At 40.5% G+C, this 20,987-nt stretch overlaps 1 protein-coding gene across 6 annotated transcripts in view; it reads left to right on the top strand.

Moving 5' to 3' along the window:
- Positions 1 to 20,987, top strand: part of CYB5R4 (cytochrome b5 reductase 4) — a 183,825-nt gene that overhangs the window by 2,750 nt on the left and 160,088 nt on the right. For all 6 annotated transcript variants that reach the window (XM_008263160.4, XM_008263159.4, XM_070073824.1 and 3 more), the window contains exon 2: positions 2,482 to 2,635. In XM_008263160.4, coding sequence (XP_008261382.1) covers positions 2,482 to 2,635 — 154 coding nt within the window. The remainder of the gene's footprint in view (positions 1 to 2,481; positions 2,636 to 20,987) is intronic.

The raw sequence follows: 20,987 nt of genomic DNA, 5'->3' as shown, positions 1-20,987 counted from the left end.
AGCAATTGGATCAAACAGGTTCCATGATTAGATTTTAAAAAAGAGTTATTTATTTATTTGAAAGACAGAGTTACAGAAAGAGAGGGAGAATGGAGTAGAGGTTGGGCAGAGGGATATCTTCCATTCACTGGTTCATTCCCCAAATGGCTACAATGGCTGGGGCTGGGCCTGGCTGATATCAGAAGCCTGCAACTCCATTGGGTCTCCCATGTGGGTGGCAGGGGCCTAAGAACTTGGACCGTCTTCTGCTGTTTTCCCCGGGCACATTAGCAGGGACCTGGATCAGAAGTGGGGCAGCCAGGACTCAAGCAGCACTCGTATGGAATGTTGGTGTTGCTGGTATTGGCTTAACTTGCTGCACCATAGCACTGACTCCCATGACTAGATTTTCATTCCAAAAGATTACCTTTTGGATTATGGAATGGAGGGGGATAGTGATTTTGGTTTGAGATGGGAAAGATTGGTTTTTTATACTTTATTCATTACTCATAAGAGGCACAGAGTTTCCATGATGATCAGAGTGGGATGTTGTAGATTGATGAGATAGAATTTGGAAGAAAAATGGATGCCTAAAACAGAAGAGTAAGATCTATAATCTTCCTTTAATTTGCATACTGTACATTAGATATTGTCCTGGTACTGTGTTACAAACTTGTTAAGACAGTTTTTATACAGTAGTCCTGTTCCTTAGAGATGTATGGAAAATTTTCCAGTAGGTATTCTCAACTGGGTAAAATACAAGAAACACCTCTTAGTCGATTTTGTGTTGCTATAACAGAATACCTAAGACTGGGTGATTTATAAAGAACAAAGATTTATTTTTTACAGTTCTGGAGACTGGAAAGCCCAAGGTCAAGGGGCCTGCATTTGCAAGGACCTCCTTGCAGAGGGCATCACTTGGTAAGAGAGAGCAAGACATTGAACCTGAAGTCTCAGTCTCTTTCATATTTAGCATTAATCCATTCATGAGTGTGGAGTCCTCAGGACTGAAACACATCCCATTAGGCCCCATATCTGAACGTTGTTGTATTGGGAATTCAGTTTTCAGTGCATGCTTTTCAGTGGACATATTAAAAGCATACCAAGCTTTAAGGCTCTGTTGTAAAAGTCTTGAAGATGTATTTGTAAAACAAAACAAGAACCCAGACCATCCTGTTAGTAAATCCTCTAGGCAGGGAGGGGTTGACTGGTTGACTGACATACTTTTATTTATTTTTTTTTGCTAAGAGCCAGATAGTAAGTACAGTATACGGTAGTTTCCCCTTCTCTTTGATTTTGCTTTCTATGGTGTCAGTTATCTGCAGTCAACCAATGTCCAAAAATATTAGATGGAAAATTTCAGTTCATGAGTTTGAGGTTGTACACTTTTCTGTATAGCATGGTTAAATCTGGCTCTGGCCCTCCTGCTCTGTGAGTCATTCCTTTGTTCAGCATATCTACACTGTATATGACAGACTTCATTCACTTTGTAGCTGTCTTGAGTATCAGATTGACTGCCTTGGTTTCCCAGTGCCTTGTGTTTAAGTAACTTTTATTTTATTCAGTAATGTCCCAAATGCAAGAGTAACGATACTGGTCATGCAGATATGCCAAAGAGAAGCCATAATGTGCTTCCTTCAGATGAAAAGGTGAACATTATTGACTTAAAAAGAAAAGAAAAACAATCACATGCTGAGGTTGCTAACATCTATGGAAAGAATGAATGGTCTATATGAAATCATGATAAAGGAAAAGAAATGTATGTCTGGGGAAAACCTAGAATATATAAGGTTCAGTACTATCAGCCGTTTCAAGCATCCTCTGGGGGTCTTGGAACATATCCCTGCAGATAAGGGTCTACTGTATTTAGCCACTGAAGGCTTTGGAAGGTTTCAGTCTCTTCACCACTACCATATGTCCAAACTGTTCTTACCTCAGGGCTGTATAAAGATGTTGGAAGGGTAGGCCTGGCCATTGTTTGCCAGCTCCTTTTAATAATTTCACAGTTTTGTTACTTTTCTGATATTTGATAAACCTTGTTTCCCAGTGGGTTCATAGCAAACAGATTGCTACCTGATGATTTCTAATGTCTCATTTATATTGACAATCAGTTTTAGCCAATCATTTATCTTCTCTGCTATCAAACTTGTTTCGATTTTAAAGGTGAAGAAAATTTTTGGTTCGAGTTAATGACTATTACATATACAATATTAGTGATAGAACCTGGACCAGACCATTTAGTGCAAATTTGTGTGACAAATTTCTAAGCTCTTCCTCAGATCCTAGGTATTTTAAGTAGTGTTATATTTATAATGCTAGTATAGCAAAAGCAATTTTGACAGCCTCCTAAAGCTATAAGAGGATTTGTAGAATTGTGAGATTTGAGTTTTATTGTATTTTTAAGTGAGACTAAGAATCGTGAAGGTAGGCTGAAGACAAACAGTAGGGAAGCAACCAATGTGAAGAAACCAAATTTGTTTCTTCCTTTTTTTCTTTTTTTAGGTTCCTTTAAAACAGGGCCGAAGTCTTATGGATTGGATTCGACTGACCAAAAGTGGAAAGGACTTAACAGGATTGAAAGGCAGGCTAATTGAAGTAACTGAAGAAGAACTTAAAAACCACAATAAAAAGGATGACTGTTGGATATGCATAAGAGGTGGGTAGAATTTATTAAACACTACAGAAAAATTTTGTCTTGGTTTTCCAATTGTTATGTGATTTTTACCCTGTATTTTTGTTGTTTGGTGATATGATTCACAATTAGATAACAAAAGCATGCCTTGTATTATTACTATTATTTTAAGATTTATTTTATTTATTTGAAAGAGTTACAGAGAGAGGTAGAGAGAGAGAGAGAGAGAGAGGTCTTCCATCCACTGGTTCACTCCCTAAATCACCACAGTGGCTGGAGCTGAGCCAATCTGAAGCCAGGAGCCAGTAGCTTCTTCACGTCTCCCACATAGGTGCAGGGGCCCAAGGACCTGGGCCATCCTCCACTGCTTTCCCAGGTGCATTGTCAGGGAGCTCCATTGAAAGTGGAGCAGCTGGGACTTGAACCCGCACCCATATGGGATGCCTGCGCTTCAGACTGGGGCTTTCACCTTCTGTGCCACAGCACCGGCCCCCACATGCCTTGTATTTTTTATACATTATATCATAAATGATAATTTTGATATATATTCAATTATATTTTATAATTTTATAATTGTATCATAAATGATATAATTTTGATTTAAAGTAGTATTTATTCCTTAAGTAACCATTGGTATTCTGATGCAGAAAATGGAATTTCTGAAATGAAAATTTTTTTCTAGTATTCCTGCATTACATTGCCTTTGAAAGGATATAAATATTTTCCAGGCAAGTTAATGCCAAAGTAAGACAGTAAACTTACTCAGTAACACCTAGTTTATGTAGAATAACTTTCCACCACAGAGCTTGTGCCAGAATCCTATTGGGGAAAAATTTTTTTTGAAAACTTAAAAATTGGAAAGAATTAAAGCTAAATCTACAGTTCTCATTTGTAGCATTTTTTTTTCTTTTTGTTACATAGTAAATGAGAGCTCCTATTGAGAAATGAGCATATTGGAGGAAGTGAGCAGAGGGACAGGAAGATAAAAGCATGACCTGATGGTAGCCAAAACTATGGTGTCTAAAATAGGAGCAAAAACAAAGAAAGGCATCAAACTACAGTGAGCTTCTAGAGTGATGGTCTGGAGTTATCTAGCACAATTAAATATATCTGATGCCCTCTGTTTAAAATTTACTTATTTATTTATTTTCATCAATTTAAGATTCAGAGAGGCAGAATGAGAGGGGGAGAGAGAGAGAAAGAGACACAGAACTCCCACTGTTACTGACCTAATTTGCTCACCTGTAAAGACAAAGAGACCAGTGTGCAAACCAAACGAGGTTTTCTGGGGGCTTATGGCTATAGTATGGTGGAATGAGTTTCCTCCAAGTGGCTCACCACTGGAAGCTGAACAGGTGCATTTGTGGGACTGGGAAGATGTGGTGGTTACCCCTCAGCATATGACACTTTAGTCTGTACCTTTCTTGAAGTTCTGCATCATTCCCCTTTGCACAGCACATTTTGGTTTGCCCCTGGCTCGGTGTACTGCACAGGCATAGTTGTTTTTTTTTTATACATTACATGCTCAAAATTGGTGTTGTTTCTCATTGCTGCCACTCCAGGAAGGTCACATATTGGTTGCCCTTGACTGTTGGGCATATGTGCAGTTTGGGGAATGCTCCTTGTTCCTGATTGGTTTCGAGCTGGAGCTGGAAACAGTCAGGTCAGAGATACAAGTCTGGTCCTAAGGGACTTGATTTAGTGAGTCCTATTTATATGCTGTTGACCATCCACTGGTTCCCTCCCCAAATGTCAGTAACAGCTCAGACAGGATGAAGGAAAAGCCAGGAACTTAAACTGGGTCTTCCACATGGGTGGCAGAAACCCAATTACTTGAGCCATCACCTACTGTTTCCCACAGTGCGTATTAGCAGAAAGCTGGAATCTGAAACATAGCCAGGAATTGAATCTAGTCACTCTGATATGGGATGTGGGCTTCCCAGTTGTGTCTTAACCACTTTACCGAATGTGCACTCCATCCTCTGTTTACAGAGGAAAGAAACTGTGTCATTTTTACTATTATACAATTATAATTTTATTGTCTAATTATGGTTTGTTGTCAGCTATCCTCATTATGCTGTATCCTGCATGAAGGCAAGGACCATGTCAGTCTGTCTGAGTACTCTGTGCTTAGTGGCTGCACAGTGAGGCCACATGTTTGTTGAGTGAATACAACACTTATTTTTAAGAAGTTTTGTTACTTAAAGAGGTGTGTGGTTGTCATGGAACTGTTGATATGATACATGGAAATACCCCAGGAGACACTTCATAGGTTTCCTATGATGACCACATCAAATTTCCCAAACTGCATAGCTTAAACAACAGACATTTATGGTCTCACAGTTCTGGAGGCCAAGAGTCTAAGATCAAGGTGTTGGTGGGGTTGGTTCCACCAAAGGACTGTGAAGAAGAATCCATCCCAACCTCTCGCTTAGCCTTAGGTGGTTGTCGGCAGTCTTTGGAGTTCCTTGGCTTGTGAAACATCATCCCAATCTCATCTTCATCTTTAAATGGCATTCTCCTTGTATGCTTGTCTGTGATGAAGTTTCCACTTTTTATACAAAACACAGATCCTATTGAATGAGATCTACCCTACTCCAGTGTGACCTTATCTAATTTTTTTTTATCTGCAGTAACCCTATATCTAAATAAGGTCAGAATCAGAGCTACTGGTGATTAGTACTTCAGCCTACAAATTGTGGAGAAGTTAATTCAGCCCATAATAGAAACAATTAGAGCATGGGCTTTTCAGTGGCAAAGGATATAGTAACTTGCAGCAGATGATAATACACTTTTCCCTGAGAGAATAACTATGCAACTCCCAAAAGTTCCTCAGAGACACACGAATGTAGATAGTACCAGCAACATGGAAGTAGGATTCTATCTATTGTGAAAAGCCCCTTTTGCCATTTAATAGGAGTTTTAATACCCTCCCTGCTGCCTATCTGTTTATCATTTGCAAGTACGTAGAGCCAAGTGACCTCCCGACTGCGCTTGAGTGTGCTTGAGTGCTTTCTGGTAAGCTGAGTGACATGGAAGTCAATTCTCCAAGAGCATCTCTCAGCTAGCCTAGGCTGTAATCATTCCAGATTTCTGTTCTGCAGTAGGAAAAACACCCTTGTGTGAACCCTTCTTGTCTTAGTGAGGCATTATCCAAGTATATTATACTTTATTATTCACTTGGTGTATTGATGGGGATAACAGATTGCTTAGCCATGTTTGAAAAGTAACACGATGCTTTGCTGCTCCTCACTGTATATCTTCTGATAATGTATAGCACTTCTTTTGGTAAGGTTGCTGATTTAATTTTGAATTGTGAAAAGTTTTTGGAAATGTGTTCTACTCTGTCAATAGGAAGACTTTTCCCACCTTTGCAAGACAACATAAATGTCTTTTTTTTCTTTCTTCTCTCAAGAAGCATGCAATTTAGACTTTGCCCTTGGTATGAAGTAAATGACTATTAGATAATAGGCTGAGTGAAGGGCCATAAAGAAAGTAATATTGAAGATGGGGAAACACATGACTTATAACAATCAGGGATGCTTTTGTGGTAGAGATAAACCTTGAAGCAGGGGACAGTATTTCAACAAGAAATGGAGTAAGGGGATCATCCAAGTAGACAGAAGTATCTACATAAAGAAACAGACACAGAAAAGTCTGAGGTTAACTATTGGAAAATTGCAAGAAGACTAGAAACATTTGTTAAGTTGGATTGTGCCAGATCATGAAAGCCAGACTGAAAATGTGTTCTTCATTTAGATGGCACTGTAAGCTGTTGAAAGGATCTGGATGTGAGGATAGTGTGATCAGATATGTCTTGGAGAGTAATCTGATGGTGGGTGTAGGGAATTGAAATGGGACAAGGAAAGCATTATCTAATAATAAAAGATCAAGTGGAAAAGGAATTGAACCAGGATGTTGACAAAGACAGTTGAAAGTAGGATGAATATGAAATGGACTGTTCAGCCGGCACTGCAGGTTATTGGCTAATCCTCCGCCTGCAGCGCCGACACCCTGGGTTTTAGTCCCGGTTGGGGCGCCAGATTCTGTCCCGGTTGCTCCTCTTCCAGTCCAGCTCTCTGCTGTGGCCTGGGAGAGCAGTGAAGGATGGCCCAATTCCTTGGGCCCTGTACCCTCATGGGAGACCAGGAGAAGCACCTATGTCTCTCTCTCTCTCACTGTCTAACTCTAGCTGGCAAAAAAAAAAAAAAAAAAAAAAAAAAGAAATGGACTGTTCATTTCTAAAATTATTCCAAATAAGAGTTAAAGAAAATATATAACTAAATGTCACTTTTTCTTCTTATCTATTCTATTTTTTTTTTTTTTTTTTTGACAGGCAGAGTGAACAGTGAGAGAGAGACAGAGAGAAAGGTCTTCCTTTTGCCGTTGGTTCACCCTCCAATGGCCGCTGCGGCTGGTGCACTGCGCTGATCCGATGGCAGGAGCCAGGTGCTTCTCCTGGTCTCCCATGGGGTGCAGGGCCCAAGGACTTGGGCCATCCTCCACTGCACTCCCTGGCCACAGCAGAGAGCTGGCCTGGAAGAGGGGCAACCGGGACAGAATCCGGCGCCCCGACCGGGACTAGAAGCCGGTGTGCTGGCGCCACAAGGCGGAGGATTTAGCCTAGTGAGCCGCTGCGCCGGGGCCCTTATCTATTCTAATTTAACATATTATTTAGGGGCTGGCGCTGTGGTGCAGTAGGTTAATCTCCTGCTTGTGTTGCCGGCATCCCTTATGGGCGCTGGTTCTAGTTCCGGCTGCTCCTCTTCCGATCCAGCTCTCTGCTATGGTCTGGGAAAGCAGTAGAGGATAGCCCAAGTCCCTGGGCCCCTGCACCCACATGGGAGACTGGGAAGAAGCTCCTGGCTCCTAGCTTCGGATTGGCGCAGCTCCAGCCATTACAGTCATTTAGGGAGTGAACCAACGGAAGGAAGACCTTTCTCTCTGTCTCTCTCTCTCTCACTGTCTGTAACTCTACCTTTCAAATAAATTAAATAAAATCTTTTAAAAAACATTATTTAAGCTTCTTGTAAGGAGAATGTATGCCATTAGCCTCAAACATTAATGATAATGTCTGAACCCAAGATTTTTAAAAAATCTTTTTATTTTCATTGTATTTGAAAGGCAGAGAGAGTGCTTTGATTTGCTGGTTCACTCCCCAAGCGCCCTCAAAAGCCAAGGCTATGCCAGGCCAAAGCCAGAGCCTCGAATTCAGCCCAAGATTCTTATGTGGATGGTAGGGACTCAGGACTTGAACCATCACCTGCTGCCTCCAGGTGCTCATTAGCAGGAAGCTGGATCATAAGCAGAGGCAGGATTTGAACCCAGGCACTCTGATCTGGGATGTGGGTACTGTAAAGCATCATAAAGGCTATGCCAAATGCCTGTCCCTCTTGCAAGTTTTGATCAAAACTGTAGCATGGGGAAGCATGGTATCATAGTATAATTTCTTTTTTTCTTTGTAAAAACATTCATTCTTCATTTTCTAACAAATGCCTCATTTTTAGATCAAATCTGAATTCAACTGATAAGGATGAAAGAATTATAATCTCTGATAAATCTTAGAAAATATATGACTGAGTGTGCGGTTTTGTAGCTAATATTTTCAGGACTATTTTCTCTCATTTTTTTTAAAAGGATGATTTTGTTCATTTGAAAGAGAGAGAAGGAGAGACAGAGAAGTCTTCCAATCCACTGGTTCACTCCCAAAATGGCTGCATTGGCTGGAGCTGGGCCATGCTGAAGCCAGAAGCCCGGAACTTCTGGGTCTCCTGCGTGGCTGCAGGGGCCCAAACACTTAGGCCATCATCCGCTGCCCTTCTCAGGCTACTTCCTGGAAGTGGAGCAGACAGGACTTGAACTGGCTCTCATATGGGATGCTGGCATTTCAGGAGAGCCTTAATCCACTGTGCCACGATGCTGATGCCCTATTTTCTCTTTTCCAGCATCGATTAGCGGTTCTGCTGCATGCTCATGTGTGCTGAGGTCAGTCACATTCCTAAAAATGATGGTGAAAAAGACCACTTGGCTGTCAGTAGGCTGCAAAATGTGAAACTACATTGTAGGCATTGGCCTGGAATGGTTTCTAAGACAGATCTCTGGAGTTTGTGGTTTGATAATTTTCACTATTTTCTGTAAAGTACATAACTTTATTGTAGTACAATAGTAAGTAATTGGAGCCGGCGTTGCGGCTCAGTAGGCTAATCCTCTGCCTTGCGGCGCCAGCACACTGGGTTCTAGTCCCGGTCGGGGCGCTGGATTCTATCCCGGTTGCCCCTCTTCCAGGCCAGCTCTCTGCTGTGGCCAGGGAGTGCAGTGGAGGATGGCCCAAGTGCTTGGGCCCTGCACCCCATGGGAGACCAGGATAAGCACCTGGCTCCTGCCTTCGCATCAGCGCGGTGCGCCGGCCGCAGTGCACGGGCCGCGGCGGCCATTGGAGGGTGAACCAACGGCAAAGGAAGACCTTTCTCTCTGTCTCTCTCTCTCACTATCCACTCTGCCTGTCCAAAAAAAAAAAAAAAAAAATAGTAGTTAATTGGAATTTTGAAGGGATGGTTTGGGGAAGTGTTTTGCTTTTCAAAATCTTTGTTGAATTTACCATTCATTCATGCTTTTATAGTTTTCTCCTTTATTATTTCTCTCCTCTGAGAAGAAGTAAGGTGATTTACAAACATGAAGTTTTCAAAAGCAAACATTTAAATCATTTATCCCATTGGCACAGGCAAAGAATTCGTGGAAAAGACCCCAGAGGCAGAAGCAGTCAAAGCCAGAATTAACAAATGGGATTACATCAAATTGATTAGCTTCTGTACTGCAAAAGAAACACTCAGGAAAGTAAAGAGGCAGCTGACAGAATGGGAGAAATTATTTGCAAACTATGCAACTGATAAAGGATTAATAACCAGAATATATAGAGAGCTCAGGAAACTCAAAAACAACAAAACAAACAACCCAGTTAAGAAATGGTCAAAGGACTTAAACAGATATTTTTCAAAAGAGGAAATCCAAATGGCAATAGACACATGAGAAAATACTCAAGATCACTAGCCATCAGGGAAATGCAAATCAAAACCACAATGAGGTTTTATCTCACTCCAGTTAGAATGGCTTTCAAAAAGAAATCAACAATGCTGGCAAGGATATAGGGAAAGAGTACCCTAATCCACTGTTGGTGGGAATGTAAACTGGTAACGCCACTATGGAAGACAATATGGAGATACCTCAGAAATCTGAGTATAGACCTACCAGTGACCCAGCCATCCCACTCCTGGGAATTTACCCAAGGGCAATGAAATCAGCATATGAAAGAATTATCTGCACCCCTATGTGTATTGCAGCTCAATTCATTAAAGCTAAAACATGGAATCAACCCAAATGCCTGTCAACTGAAGACTGGATAAATAAAATATGGGATATGTACACCACGGAATACTACACAGAAATCGGGTCACTTAAAAAAAGTGGATGAATTTGGAAACATCATACTAGTGACATAAGCCAGTCCCAAAGGGAAAAATACCATATGTTCTCTCTGACCTGTGATCACTAATAGAGCACCTAAAAGGCAGTCTGTAGAGTGAAATTGACACTTTGAGAAACAGTGACTTGAATAGCCCTTGTTTTGACTTGAGGAACAGTTTTTTTTTTTTTTTCATATTATTTGTTGAACTCTGAACATAGTTAAACATATATGTATAAAGTCAGTTGATAATAGATCTTAGTAAAAAATAAAAGTGGGAATAAGAGAGGGAGGAAGAAGAGGAGTGGGAGGGTGGGCACTTTGGGAAGAATCAGCATGTTCCTAAAGTTGTAATTATGAAGTGCGTGAAGTTTGTAACAGTAAAGCTGTATAGTTCTGCATGAATTCCTGTGGACTCACTTCTAAGGGTACAGTTTAAAAACTTGCCATGGGTCCTCAAAGCCCCTTAAGCTTGGTGGTAAAAATACCATCATAAGTGTTAAAGTGGTCATATGGATAGGACTAAGTGTCTGGTAATAATAATAGATATAATTAAAAAAGAGTGAATGCTTCAACATGGGAAGGAGTCCATACAACAGACTCACACAATGACAATTGCTTTAAATAGTACTCTGACCTCAGAATTAGTTTTAAGGCATTCTGGTCTGACTGAAAAGCCCATTTGAGCATTTCAGGCATAGAAAGCCAGAACACCGAGGCAAAAAATGTCCTACAAGAAGGACCTTGGTAGGTGAGACCCTAATGCAAAGAAGTGGACATTAAAGAAGGAAGTTCTTTTCTCTGAAGGGAAGAGAGAGAGAACTTCCACTTTGCTTATGGCCTTGTCTAAATACTGACGGAGTTTATGGGTTCCAAAGGCTTCCATAGCCTAGGCAGCTCATGTCAAGAGCCTCAGGTGATTACTGATATCATATATAAGAGTATTAATTGTTAAATTTACAACTGGAGTCACTGTGTACTAACTTCCCATGCAGGACCTCTGCCCTCAAAGAGTTGTATTATAATTGTCTAAATGCTCACAAAAGATGTATCATTCTTTGGTGCTTCTTTAAAGTTATTAAGTTTCTAAAAAAAATGTGAAATTAACTTCAGTTAATTAACTTCAGATGCAGTGACTTTGAATAGTCCTTGTCTTGATTGTTGAGGAACAGGTTTTTTTGTGTGTGTGCAAATTGTGGAACTCTTTACTTAGCATAGAGTTGGTCTTCTGTGTAAAAAGGTAATTTAAAATGGCTCTTAGTGGAAAATGGGACTGGGAATGGGAGAGGGAGGAGGAGGAGGGGTCGGAGGTATGTGTGAGGTAGGTATGGTGAGAAGAATCACTACATTCCAAAAGTTGTACTTATGAAATGCATGAAGTTTGTATTCCTTAAATGAAGGATTTCTTTGGGGGGAAGAAAATAAATCACTTATTCATGAGAGCTCTGAAGAGTTTAGATCAGGCTGTATGGTATATTTTATTTCAGTATGTAATCAGTGTTAGTACTGATTTATTATGTGATGAAATTGTCATGTGGCAGTGTGGTATAGCCTATGATCTTAGTGAGGGTGAGGGATATGTGTGGCCTGATACTCAGTGATGGTATACTTAAATAAACAGTATTTTGAAAAAGTTGATTACAGTCAAAGGATTGATGGCTCTCTTTTTAAAAATTTGTCAGATTAGGTACTCCAAATAGTATTTAATGTACTTCATTTATGATTTAGAAGTAAACACACTTTGATTTCTTTCTTTTTTTTTTTTCACTTATTTGAGATGCAGAGTTACAGACAGAAGGAGAGACAGAGAGAGAAGTGCTATAAAGTGTCTTTCACAGTATAGTGTCATGTATTTCATATTTTTGTGTCTCTGTTGGTGATTTTGCTGTTTGAAATGGCTGTCAAGGATACTGAAGTGCTGACATAAGAATGCTTATGGTATGCTTTATGGAGAAGATAGGTATTACATAAGAGTTACAGTGCTGATGACTCTGAGTTCAGTGTTCATGAATCAATAATATACATGTACCAAATAAGATACCTTTAAACAGAAGCACATTAAACCAGGTTATTTAATGATTGGTTGGCAAAAATTTTGTGTCAAGAGGGTTACAAGAAACAGAATGTATGTTTTCCCTTAGGTGTAATAGTTCAGTAGCCTCTGGTAGCTACCATTATACTTTTAACTTCTATATCACCTTTTTCTTTAGATTCTACAAATGAGTGGGATCACATTGTACTTGCCTATCTGAGTCTGACTTGTTTTATTAAACATAAAGATCTTCACTTGCATCCATGTTGATGCAAAGGACAGGATTTTTAAAAAATTTTTTCAGACTGACTAGTATTCCGTTGTGTTCTATATTTTCCTTATCATTCATCAGTTGATGAACATTTAAATTGTTTCCATTTTTTAGATATTGTGAATTCTGCTGTAATAAGCATGATGGAGCAAATAATTTTTTGACATCTAATTTTATTTCCTTTAAATATATATTCAGTAAAGGGATTGCTGTATCATATAGTGGTTCTATTTTTAATTTTTTAAGGAATTTCTGTGTTAATTTCCACAATGGCTGAACTAATTTATGTCAGCAGTGTACAAGAATTCCTTTTTCTGTACATCCTCATCCTCCTCAGCACTTACTTTTGTTGTTTTGTTAATACATCCTCACTGGAGTGAGGTGGTATCTTACTGTGTTTTTTTTTTTTTTTTTTAAAGATTTATTTATTTGAAAGGCAGAATTACAGAGAGGCAGAGAGAGAGAGAGAGAGAGAGAGAGAGAAGTGTCCTCCATCTGGTTTTTCATTCCCTAGATGGCTACAATGGCTGGAGCTGCGCCTATCCGAAGCCAGGAGCCAGGAGCTTCTTCCGGGTCTCCCACATGGGTGCAGGGGCCCAAGGATCTGGGCCATCTTTTACTGCTTTCCCAGGCCATAGCTGGATTGGAAGTTGAGCAGCGGGGACTTGAACTGGTGCCCATATTGGATGCCAGCACTGCAGGTGGCAGCTTCACCCACTACGTCACAGTGCTGGCCACCCTTACTGTGGTTTTGATTTGTAGTTCTTTGATGATTAGTGGTGTTGCCCATATTTTCATGGTGCTCTTGGCCATTTGTGAGTCTTTCTTTGAAAACTGTCTATTTAGATCTATTGCCCACTTTAAGTGGATTATTTGTGTCATTGCTATTGAGTTGTTTGAGTTTCTAATATGTTCTGGTTATTAACAGCTTCTCAAATGTATAGTTTGCAAATACTTTCTCTCATTCTGTAGGTTTTCTGTTGATTTTTTCCTTTGCTGTAAGAAGTTTTTATTTTGATGCCATCCCATTTGCCTTTTTGCTTTTGTTTCCTGTGTTTTGGGGGTATTATCCAAGATTTATTTGCTGATCCAGTATTCTGACATGTTTCCTCTATCTTTCTCTGGTAGTTTTCATAATTTCGGTTCTTATATTTAGGTGTTTAATCCATTTTAGTTGATTTTTTTGGTACATGGTAAGAAATAAGGTCTAGTTTCATTCTTTTGCATTGATATCTAATTTTATCAGCCTCGTTGTTGAAAAGATTGTCCTTTCCCCCGCGCATGTTTTTAGTGCTTTCGTCAAAGAGCAGTTAGTTGGCTGTAGATATGTAGGTTTACTTCTAGGCCCTCAGTTGTCTTCCATTGGTCTATGTGTCTGTTTTTATTCCAATACTACTTTATTTGCTATAGCTTTGTAGTATATTTTTTAAAAAAGATTTATTTATTTTCCTTGAAAGTCACAGTTACACAGAGAGGAGAGGCAGAAAGAGAGAGAGAGGTCTTCCATCTGCTGGTTCACTCCCTAGTTGACCGCAACGGCTGGAGCTGCGCTGGTTCGAAGCCAGGAGCCAGGAGCTTCCTCCGGGTCTCCCGTGTTGGTGCAGGGGCCCAAGGACCTGGACCATCCTCCACTGCTTTCCCAGGCCACAGCAGAGAGCTGGACAGGAAGTAGAGCAGCCGGGTACTGAACCGGTGCCCATATGGAATGCCGGCGCTTCAGGCCAGGGTGTTAACCCGCTGCTCCACAGCACCGGCCCCTGTAGTATATTTTGAATTTAAGGTAATATATTACCTCCTGCTTTGTTCATTTTGCTTGAGATTGTTTTGGCTATATTATTTATTTTGTGGTTGTGTACCATTTTCAGATTTTTTTTCTGGTTTTGTGAAGATTTTTTTTTTTTCTTTGACAGGCAGAGTGGACAGTGAGAGAGAGAGAGAGAGAAAGGTCTTCCTTTTGCCATTGGTTGGCCGGCGCACCGCGCTGATGCGATGGCAGGAGCCAGGTGCTTCTCCTGGTCTCCCATGGGGTGCAGGGCCCAAGCACTTGGGCCATCCTCCACTGCACTCCCTGGCCACAGCAGAGAGCTGGCCTGGAAGAGGGGCAACCGGGACAGAATCCAGCGCCCCGACCGGGACTAGAACCCGGTGTGCCGGCGCCGCAAGGCGGAGGATTAGCCTACTGAGCCGCGGCGCCGGCCGTGAAGAATGTTTTGATAGGAATTGCATTGAATCTGTAGGTCATTTTAGATACTGTGGACATTTTAATGATATTGATCCTTGTATTGCATAAGCATGGGATGTCTTTGCATTTATTTGTATCCTCTTCAGTTTCTTTCATTAATGTATTATACTTTTTTATTGTAGAGATCTTCTACTTTACTTAAATTTATTTGTGGTTTTTAAAAAGATTTTAGTAGCTATTGGAAACATTTGGACTGCTTTTTTGATTTCTTTTTCAGATAATTCACTGTATAGAATGACACTACTGATTTTTCCATGTTTTGTATCATGCAATTTTGCTGAATTTTTTTTCTAATAGTTTTTGGTAGAATCTTAGCAGTTTTTTATATATAAGGTCATGTCAAATGCAAACATTGGTAGTGTGATTTCCTCCTTTCTAATTTAGATGTTCTTTAATTCTTTCTGTTGATTAATTGCTCTGTTTTAGGATTAATTGAATGAAAAGTGGTAAAAGTGGACATCCTTATCTTGTTCCAGATCTTAGAATGCCTTTAGCATTTATCCATTCAATATGATATTAGCTGTTGGCTTGTCATATATGGAATTTATTATATTGAGGTACCTTTTCTTTCTTTTTTTATTTTTAAGATTTATTTGTTTCAAAAGCAGAGTGACAGAGAGTGAGACAGAGAGAAATCTTCATCCCAGATTCATTCTCAGAATGGCCACAACTGCCAAGGCTGGGCCAGGCGGGGCCAGGCTAGGCCAGGCTGAATGAAGCCAGGCTGAAGCCAGGAGCCAGAAACTCCATCCAGATCATTCACATGGGTAGCAGGAACTCAAGTGCTTGAGCTGTTGTGTGCTGCCTTCCCAGGTGCAATAGCAGGCAGCTGGATTGGGAACAGAGTAAACTGGGACTAGAGTTAATACTCTCCAGTATAGGATATGGGAATCCCAAGTGTCAGCTTAACGTGCTGTGCCACAACACCTGCATTAAGATAACTTCTTTCTATTCCTAACTTGTCCCGAGGTTTTTTTGTTTGTTTGTTTGTTTGTTTGTTTTTTTTAATTAAGAATGGATTTATCAAATGCTTTTCTGCATTTTTGGAGATGATAATATGTTCCTTGTCTCTCATTTTGTTGATATAATGTATCATATTTATTGATTTGTATGTGTGGAATTATCTTCGTATCCCTAGGATGGATTCCCAAGTTGGTCACAGTGAATAATATTTTTAATGTTGTGTTTGGTTTGGTTTCTATTATTTTGTTCACCAGAGATACTGTCCTGCCATATTCTTTGTGTGTGTGTGTGTGTGTGTGTGTTGTTTCCTTGTCTGGTTTTAGTATCAGGGTAATATTGGTCTTGGAAAATGAGTTTGAAAGAGTCTCCCCTCTTTTTGGGGGGCGGGGGAGGAGATGGGATAATTTAAGAAGAATTGGTATTAGTTTTCTTTTAAATGTGTGGTAGAATTCAGCAGAGAAGCCGTCTGATCCTGGGCTTTTTTTTACTGGGAGAATTTTTTTTACTAATCCATTATTGTTTCTAGTTATTGGTCTGTTGGGTATTCTGTTTATTCATGATTCAGTCTTGGTAAGGTGTAGGTGTCTAGGAATTTGTCTACTTCTTCTGAGTTATCGAATTTGTTGGCATATAGTTGTTCTTAATTATCTCTCTTCCTGGAGCTGGCATTGTGGCATAGCAGGTCAAGTTGCCACCTGTAATGTTGGCATCCTGTATGTGCACCAGTTTGTGGCATGGCTGTTCTACTTTGGAACCAGCTTACTGCTAATGGCCTGGGGAGGCAGTGGATGATGACTCAAGTATTTGGGCTTCTGCCTCCTGGATGAAGCTCCTGGCTTTTTGCTTTGGCTTTGCCTAGCGCTAACCACTGTGGCCATCTGAGGAACGAACCAGCAGATTGAAGATCTCTCTCTCTGTTTCTGCCTCTGTCTCTCTCTAACTCTGACTTTCAAAATAAATAGACCTTTTTTAATTTATTTTATTTTATTAATGAACATAAATTTCCAAAGTACAGCTTATGGATTACAATAGTTCCCCCCCCCCCATAACTTCCCTCCCACCCACAACACTCCCCTCTCCCACTCCCTCTCCCCTTCCATTCACATCAAGATTAATTTTCAATTATCTTTATATGCAGAAGATCAATTTAGCATATATTAAGTAAAGATTTCCACAGTTTACACCCACACAGAAACACAAAGTGTAAAATACTATTTGAGTACTAGTTATAGCATTAATTAAACACCTAAGAGTAATTGTGTATTAATCACAGAGTTCAACCAATAGTTTTTTTTTTTTTTTTTTTTTTGACAGGCAGAGTGGACAGTGAGAGAGAGAGAGAGAGAGAAAGGTCTTCCTTTGCCGTTGGTTCACCCTCCAATGGCCGCCGCGGCCGGCGCGCTGCGGCCGGCGCACCGCGCTGATCCGATGGCAGGAGCCAGGAGCCAGGTGCTTTTCCTGGTCTCCCATGGGGTGCAGGGCCCAAGCACTTGGGCCATCCTCCACTGCACTCCCTGGCCACAGCAGAGGGCTGGCCTGGAAGAGGGGCAACCGGGACAGAATCCGGCGCCCCGACCGGGACTAGAACCCGGTGTGCCGGCGCCGCTAGGCGGAGGATTAGCCTAGTGAGCCGCGGCGCCGGCCTCAACCAATAGTTTTAAGTAGAACATAAAAAATACTAAAAGGGTAAAGTATTAAGTTCTTTTTTTTGTTATATAGTTTTTTTTATTTAATAAATGTGAATTTACAAAGTGCAACTTGTGTATTGTTGTGGCTCCCCCCCCCGCCAAACCTACGTCCCTCCCTCCCGTGGCCCTCCCCTCTCCCACTCCCTCTCCCATCCTGCCCTTCATTGAGTTTCCTTTTCAATTACCTTCATATACTGAAGATCAACTTACTATATACTAAGCAAGGATTTCAACAGGCTGCACTCACACCACCGCACGAGGTGTAGGGTATTGTTCGACTAGTAGTGTTGTTTTTAAGTTTCATAGTAAAACACATTAAGGAGATCCTATGTGGGGAGCATGTACCCAGTGACTCCCGTTGTTGATTAACAATTGGCACTCTTATTTATGATGTCAGCAATCACCCGAAACTCTTGCTATGAACTGTATAGGCTGTGGAAGCCCCTTGAGTTCACCGACTCTGAACTTGTTTAGTCAAGGCCATATCACAGTGGAGGTTCCTTCCTCCCTTCAGAGAAAGGCACCTCTCTCCTTGATGGCCTGTTCCTTCTGCTGGGGTCTTGTCCACCAGGATCTTTCATTTAGATTGTTTTTTGCCACCGTGTCATGGCTTTCCGTGCCTGTGAGACTCTCATGGACATAAACCTTTTTAAAGAAAAAAATCCTCTCATCCATTGTATGTCTGTGGTTTCAGTTGTAATGTTTCTTTTCCTTCTCTTGAGTGTGTTTATTTGAGCCATCTCTCTCTCTCTCTTTTTTTTTTTTTTAAGTCTAGCTGAGTTTATCAGTTTTACTTATCTTTTTGAAGAACTGGTTCTTCGTTTCACTGATTTTTTTAGTTAATATTTTGAGCTCTAGCTTATTTTTCATTAATTGAAAGGCAGAGAGACACAGAGAGTAAGGGAAGAGGAGGGAGGGAGAGAGAGAGAAAAAGAAATTGGAATGAAGGAGAGAGAGAGAGTGAGAGAGAGAGTGAGAGATTGGTCTTCTATCTACTAGTTCATTCTCTAAATGCCCACAAAAGCCAGGGCTGGGCCAGGCTGAAGCCAGGAGCGTGAATGTTAATCAATCTGGGTCTCTAGCTTGGGTGTCAGGGCCCCCATACGTCAGTCACCAGTTGATGCCTCCCAAATGCACATTAGCAGGAAGCTGTATCAGAAGCAAAGCCAGGACTTGAACTCAGTTACTATGAAATGGGGTGCTGGTTTTCCAAGCAGCTTCTTCACTTTTGTTCCAAATGCCAGCTCCTTTATTATTTCTTTACTTCTACTAATTTTGAGCTTGGTTTGGTCTTGTTTTTCTAGCTCCTTGAAATAGAGCAATAGGTTGTTCATTTGAGATCTGTGGTTTTTTTTTTTTTTTTTTTTTTTTTTTTTTATGTAGGCATTTTATTGCTGTCAGCTCCCTTCTTAGTATTGCTTTTGCTGTGTTCTATCCATTTTGGTATGTTGTGTTTTCATTTTCATTTGTTTCAAGACATTCTTTAGTTTCCTTTTTATTTTTTCCCTAAATCCGTTGGTTGTTGTAGTTTCCAAAGTTTTTTTTCTTATTTATTTATTTGTAGTTTTAATGCATTGTGACCAGAGAAGATACATGATTTGATTTCAGTTTTAAACATTGTGTGACCTACCATATGATCTGTCCTGAAGAAAATTCCATGTACTTTTGAGGAGAATTTATATTTTGCAGCTGTTGCATGGAATCTTCTGTATACATCTGTTAGGTTCAAGTTGTCTAGGATTCACTTTGGTGATTTTCTGTCTGCATGATCTACACGTTGCTGAAAGTTAGGTATTAAAGTCCCCTACTGTTTTTATATTGCAGTCTACCTCTGCTTCTAGGTCTGCTAATTTTTTTAAAGGTTTTATTTGAAAGAGTGACAGAGAAAGAGAGCAAGCAAAAGAGCTGTTTTCTATGCTGGTTCATTCCCGGAATGCCTTCAACAGTCAGTGCTTGACCAGGCTGAAGCCAGGAGCCAGAAATCCTTTTGAGTTTCTTGCATGGATGGCAGGAAGTTGGGCCATCATCTGCTGTCGCCAGGTACATTAGCAGGAAATTGGATGGGAAGCAGAGGCAAGACTGTATCCAGGCACTCCGATATGGGATGCAGGCATCTAAAGCAGTGAAATAGCCAGCTGCACAGCTGTATTACAACACCCGTACCCAGGTCTATAAATACTTCCTTTATATCTGTAGTTGTTCTGAAATTGGGTACACATATATTTATAAGTGTTAGTTCCTCTGGCTGAATTGTCATTCCTTTTCATTATATAATGATCTTCTTTATACTGCTTTTTATTTAAAGTCTTATTTTATCTGCTATAAGACTACTACTGCTTTCTTTTTTATTTTGCAAGTAATAACTTAAACTGTTCCTTCAGTTTCAGTCTGTGTATCCTTAGAAATAAAGTGAGATTCATCTGATAAGCTTATTTTTTAAAAAAGAATTATTTATTTATTTGAAAGCCAGAGTTAGAGAGAGAAAGAGAAAAGAGAGAAAGAGAGAGAGAGAGAAAGAAATCTTCCATGTGCTGGTTCACTCCCCAAATGATCTCAACAGCTGGAGCTGGGCTGGTCCAAATCCAGGAGCTTCTTCTGGGTCTTCTTTGTGGGTTCAGGGGCCCAATGACCTGGCCAGGTAGGAGCTGTAGCTAGGAGCTCAACTACTTGGGCCATTACTGCTGCCTTTTAGGGTACACATTAGCAGGAAACTGGACTGAGGAGCAGAGCTGGGATTTGAACTCAGGCACTCCAGTAAAGATGCAGGTGTCCCAAGTGGTATCTTAACTGCTGTGCCAAATGCCTACCTCCTCACATTTTGATTTTTTGATTTCCTACTTTACATCTTCCGTATTATGTATCTTTTAATATATTAACAAAGTTATTCTTAATTGTTCTGTTTTTCAGTCTTCATACTAAAGATATGAGTGGGCCGGTGCCGCGGCTCAATAGGCTAATCCTCTGTCTGTGGCACCAGCACCCCAGGTTCTAGTCCCTTTCAGGGCGCCGGATTCTGTCCCAGTTGCTCCTCTTCCAGTCCAGCTCTCTGCTGTGGCCAGGGAGTGCAGTGGAGGATGGCCCAAGCACTTGGGCCCTGCACTTGGGAGACCAGGAGAAGCACCTGGCTCCTGGCTTTGGATCAGCGTGGTGCGCTGGCCGCAGCGGCCATTGGAGGGTGAACCAACGGAAAAGGAAGACCTTTCTCTCTGTCTCTCTCTCTCTCACTTTCCACTCTGCCTGTCCAAAAAAAAAAAAAAAAAAAAAAAAAGATATGAGTGGTTTGCATATAATGTTTATGATGCTAGAATATCCTGAATTTTTATGGCTATTCACTAGCAAGTTTTCTACTTTCAGGTGTTTCCTTCTTTCTTGTTAGCCTCTCTCTTTGTTTGAAGAACACCTTTTAGCATTTTTTTGTAGAACAGGTGTGTTAGTGATAAATTCTCTCAGCTTTTGTTGGTCTGAGAATGTTTCTATCTCTTCTTCATATTTAAAGGATAACTTTGCTGAGAACAGTATTTTTTGTTGACAGTCTTTTTCCTTGCTATACTGTGAAAGTGTCATTGCACTCCCTCCTGGCCTGAATTTTTTTGCTTAGAAGTCTGCAGTCAGGTAAATTGAGACACCTTTATGTGCTGTTTCTTTTTTCTTGAAACTTGGAGAAATCTCTCATTGCATTTAACTCTGGAGAGCTTGATTCTAATATATCATGGGCTAGCTT

The sequence above is a fragment of the Oryctolagus cuniculus genome, chromosome 5, assembly GCF_964237555.1.
Source record: "Oryctolagus cuniculus chromosome 5, mOryCun1.1, whole genome shotgun sequence".
Taxonomy (NCBI): domain Eukaryota; kingdom Metazoa; phylum Chordata; class Mammalia; order Lagomorpha; family Leporidae; genus Oryctolagus; species Oryctolagus cuniculus.
Note: the sequence above shows the minus strand (reverse complement) of the source record. Positions and strands in the feature narration are given on the sequence as shown.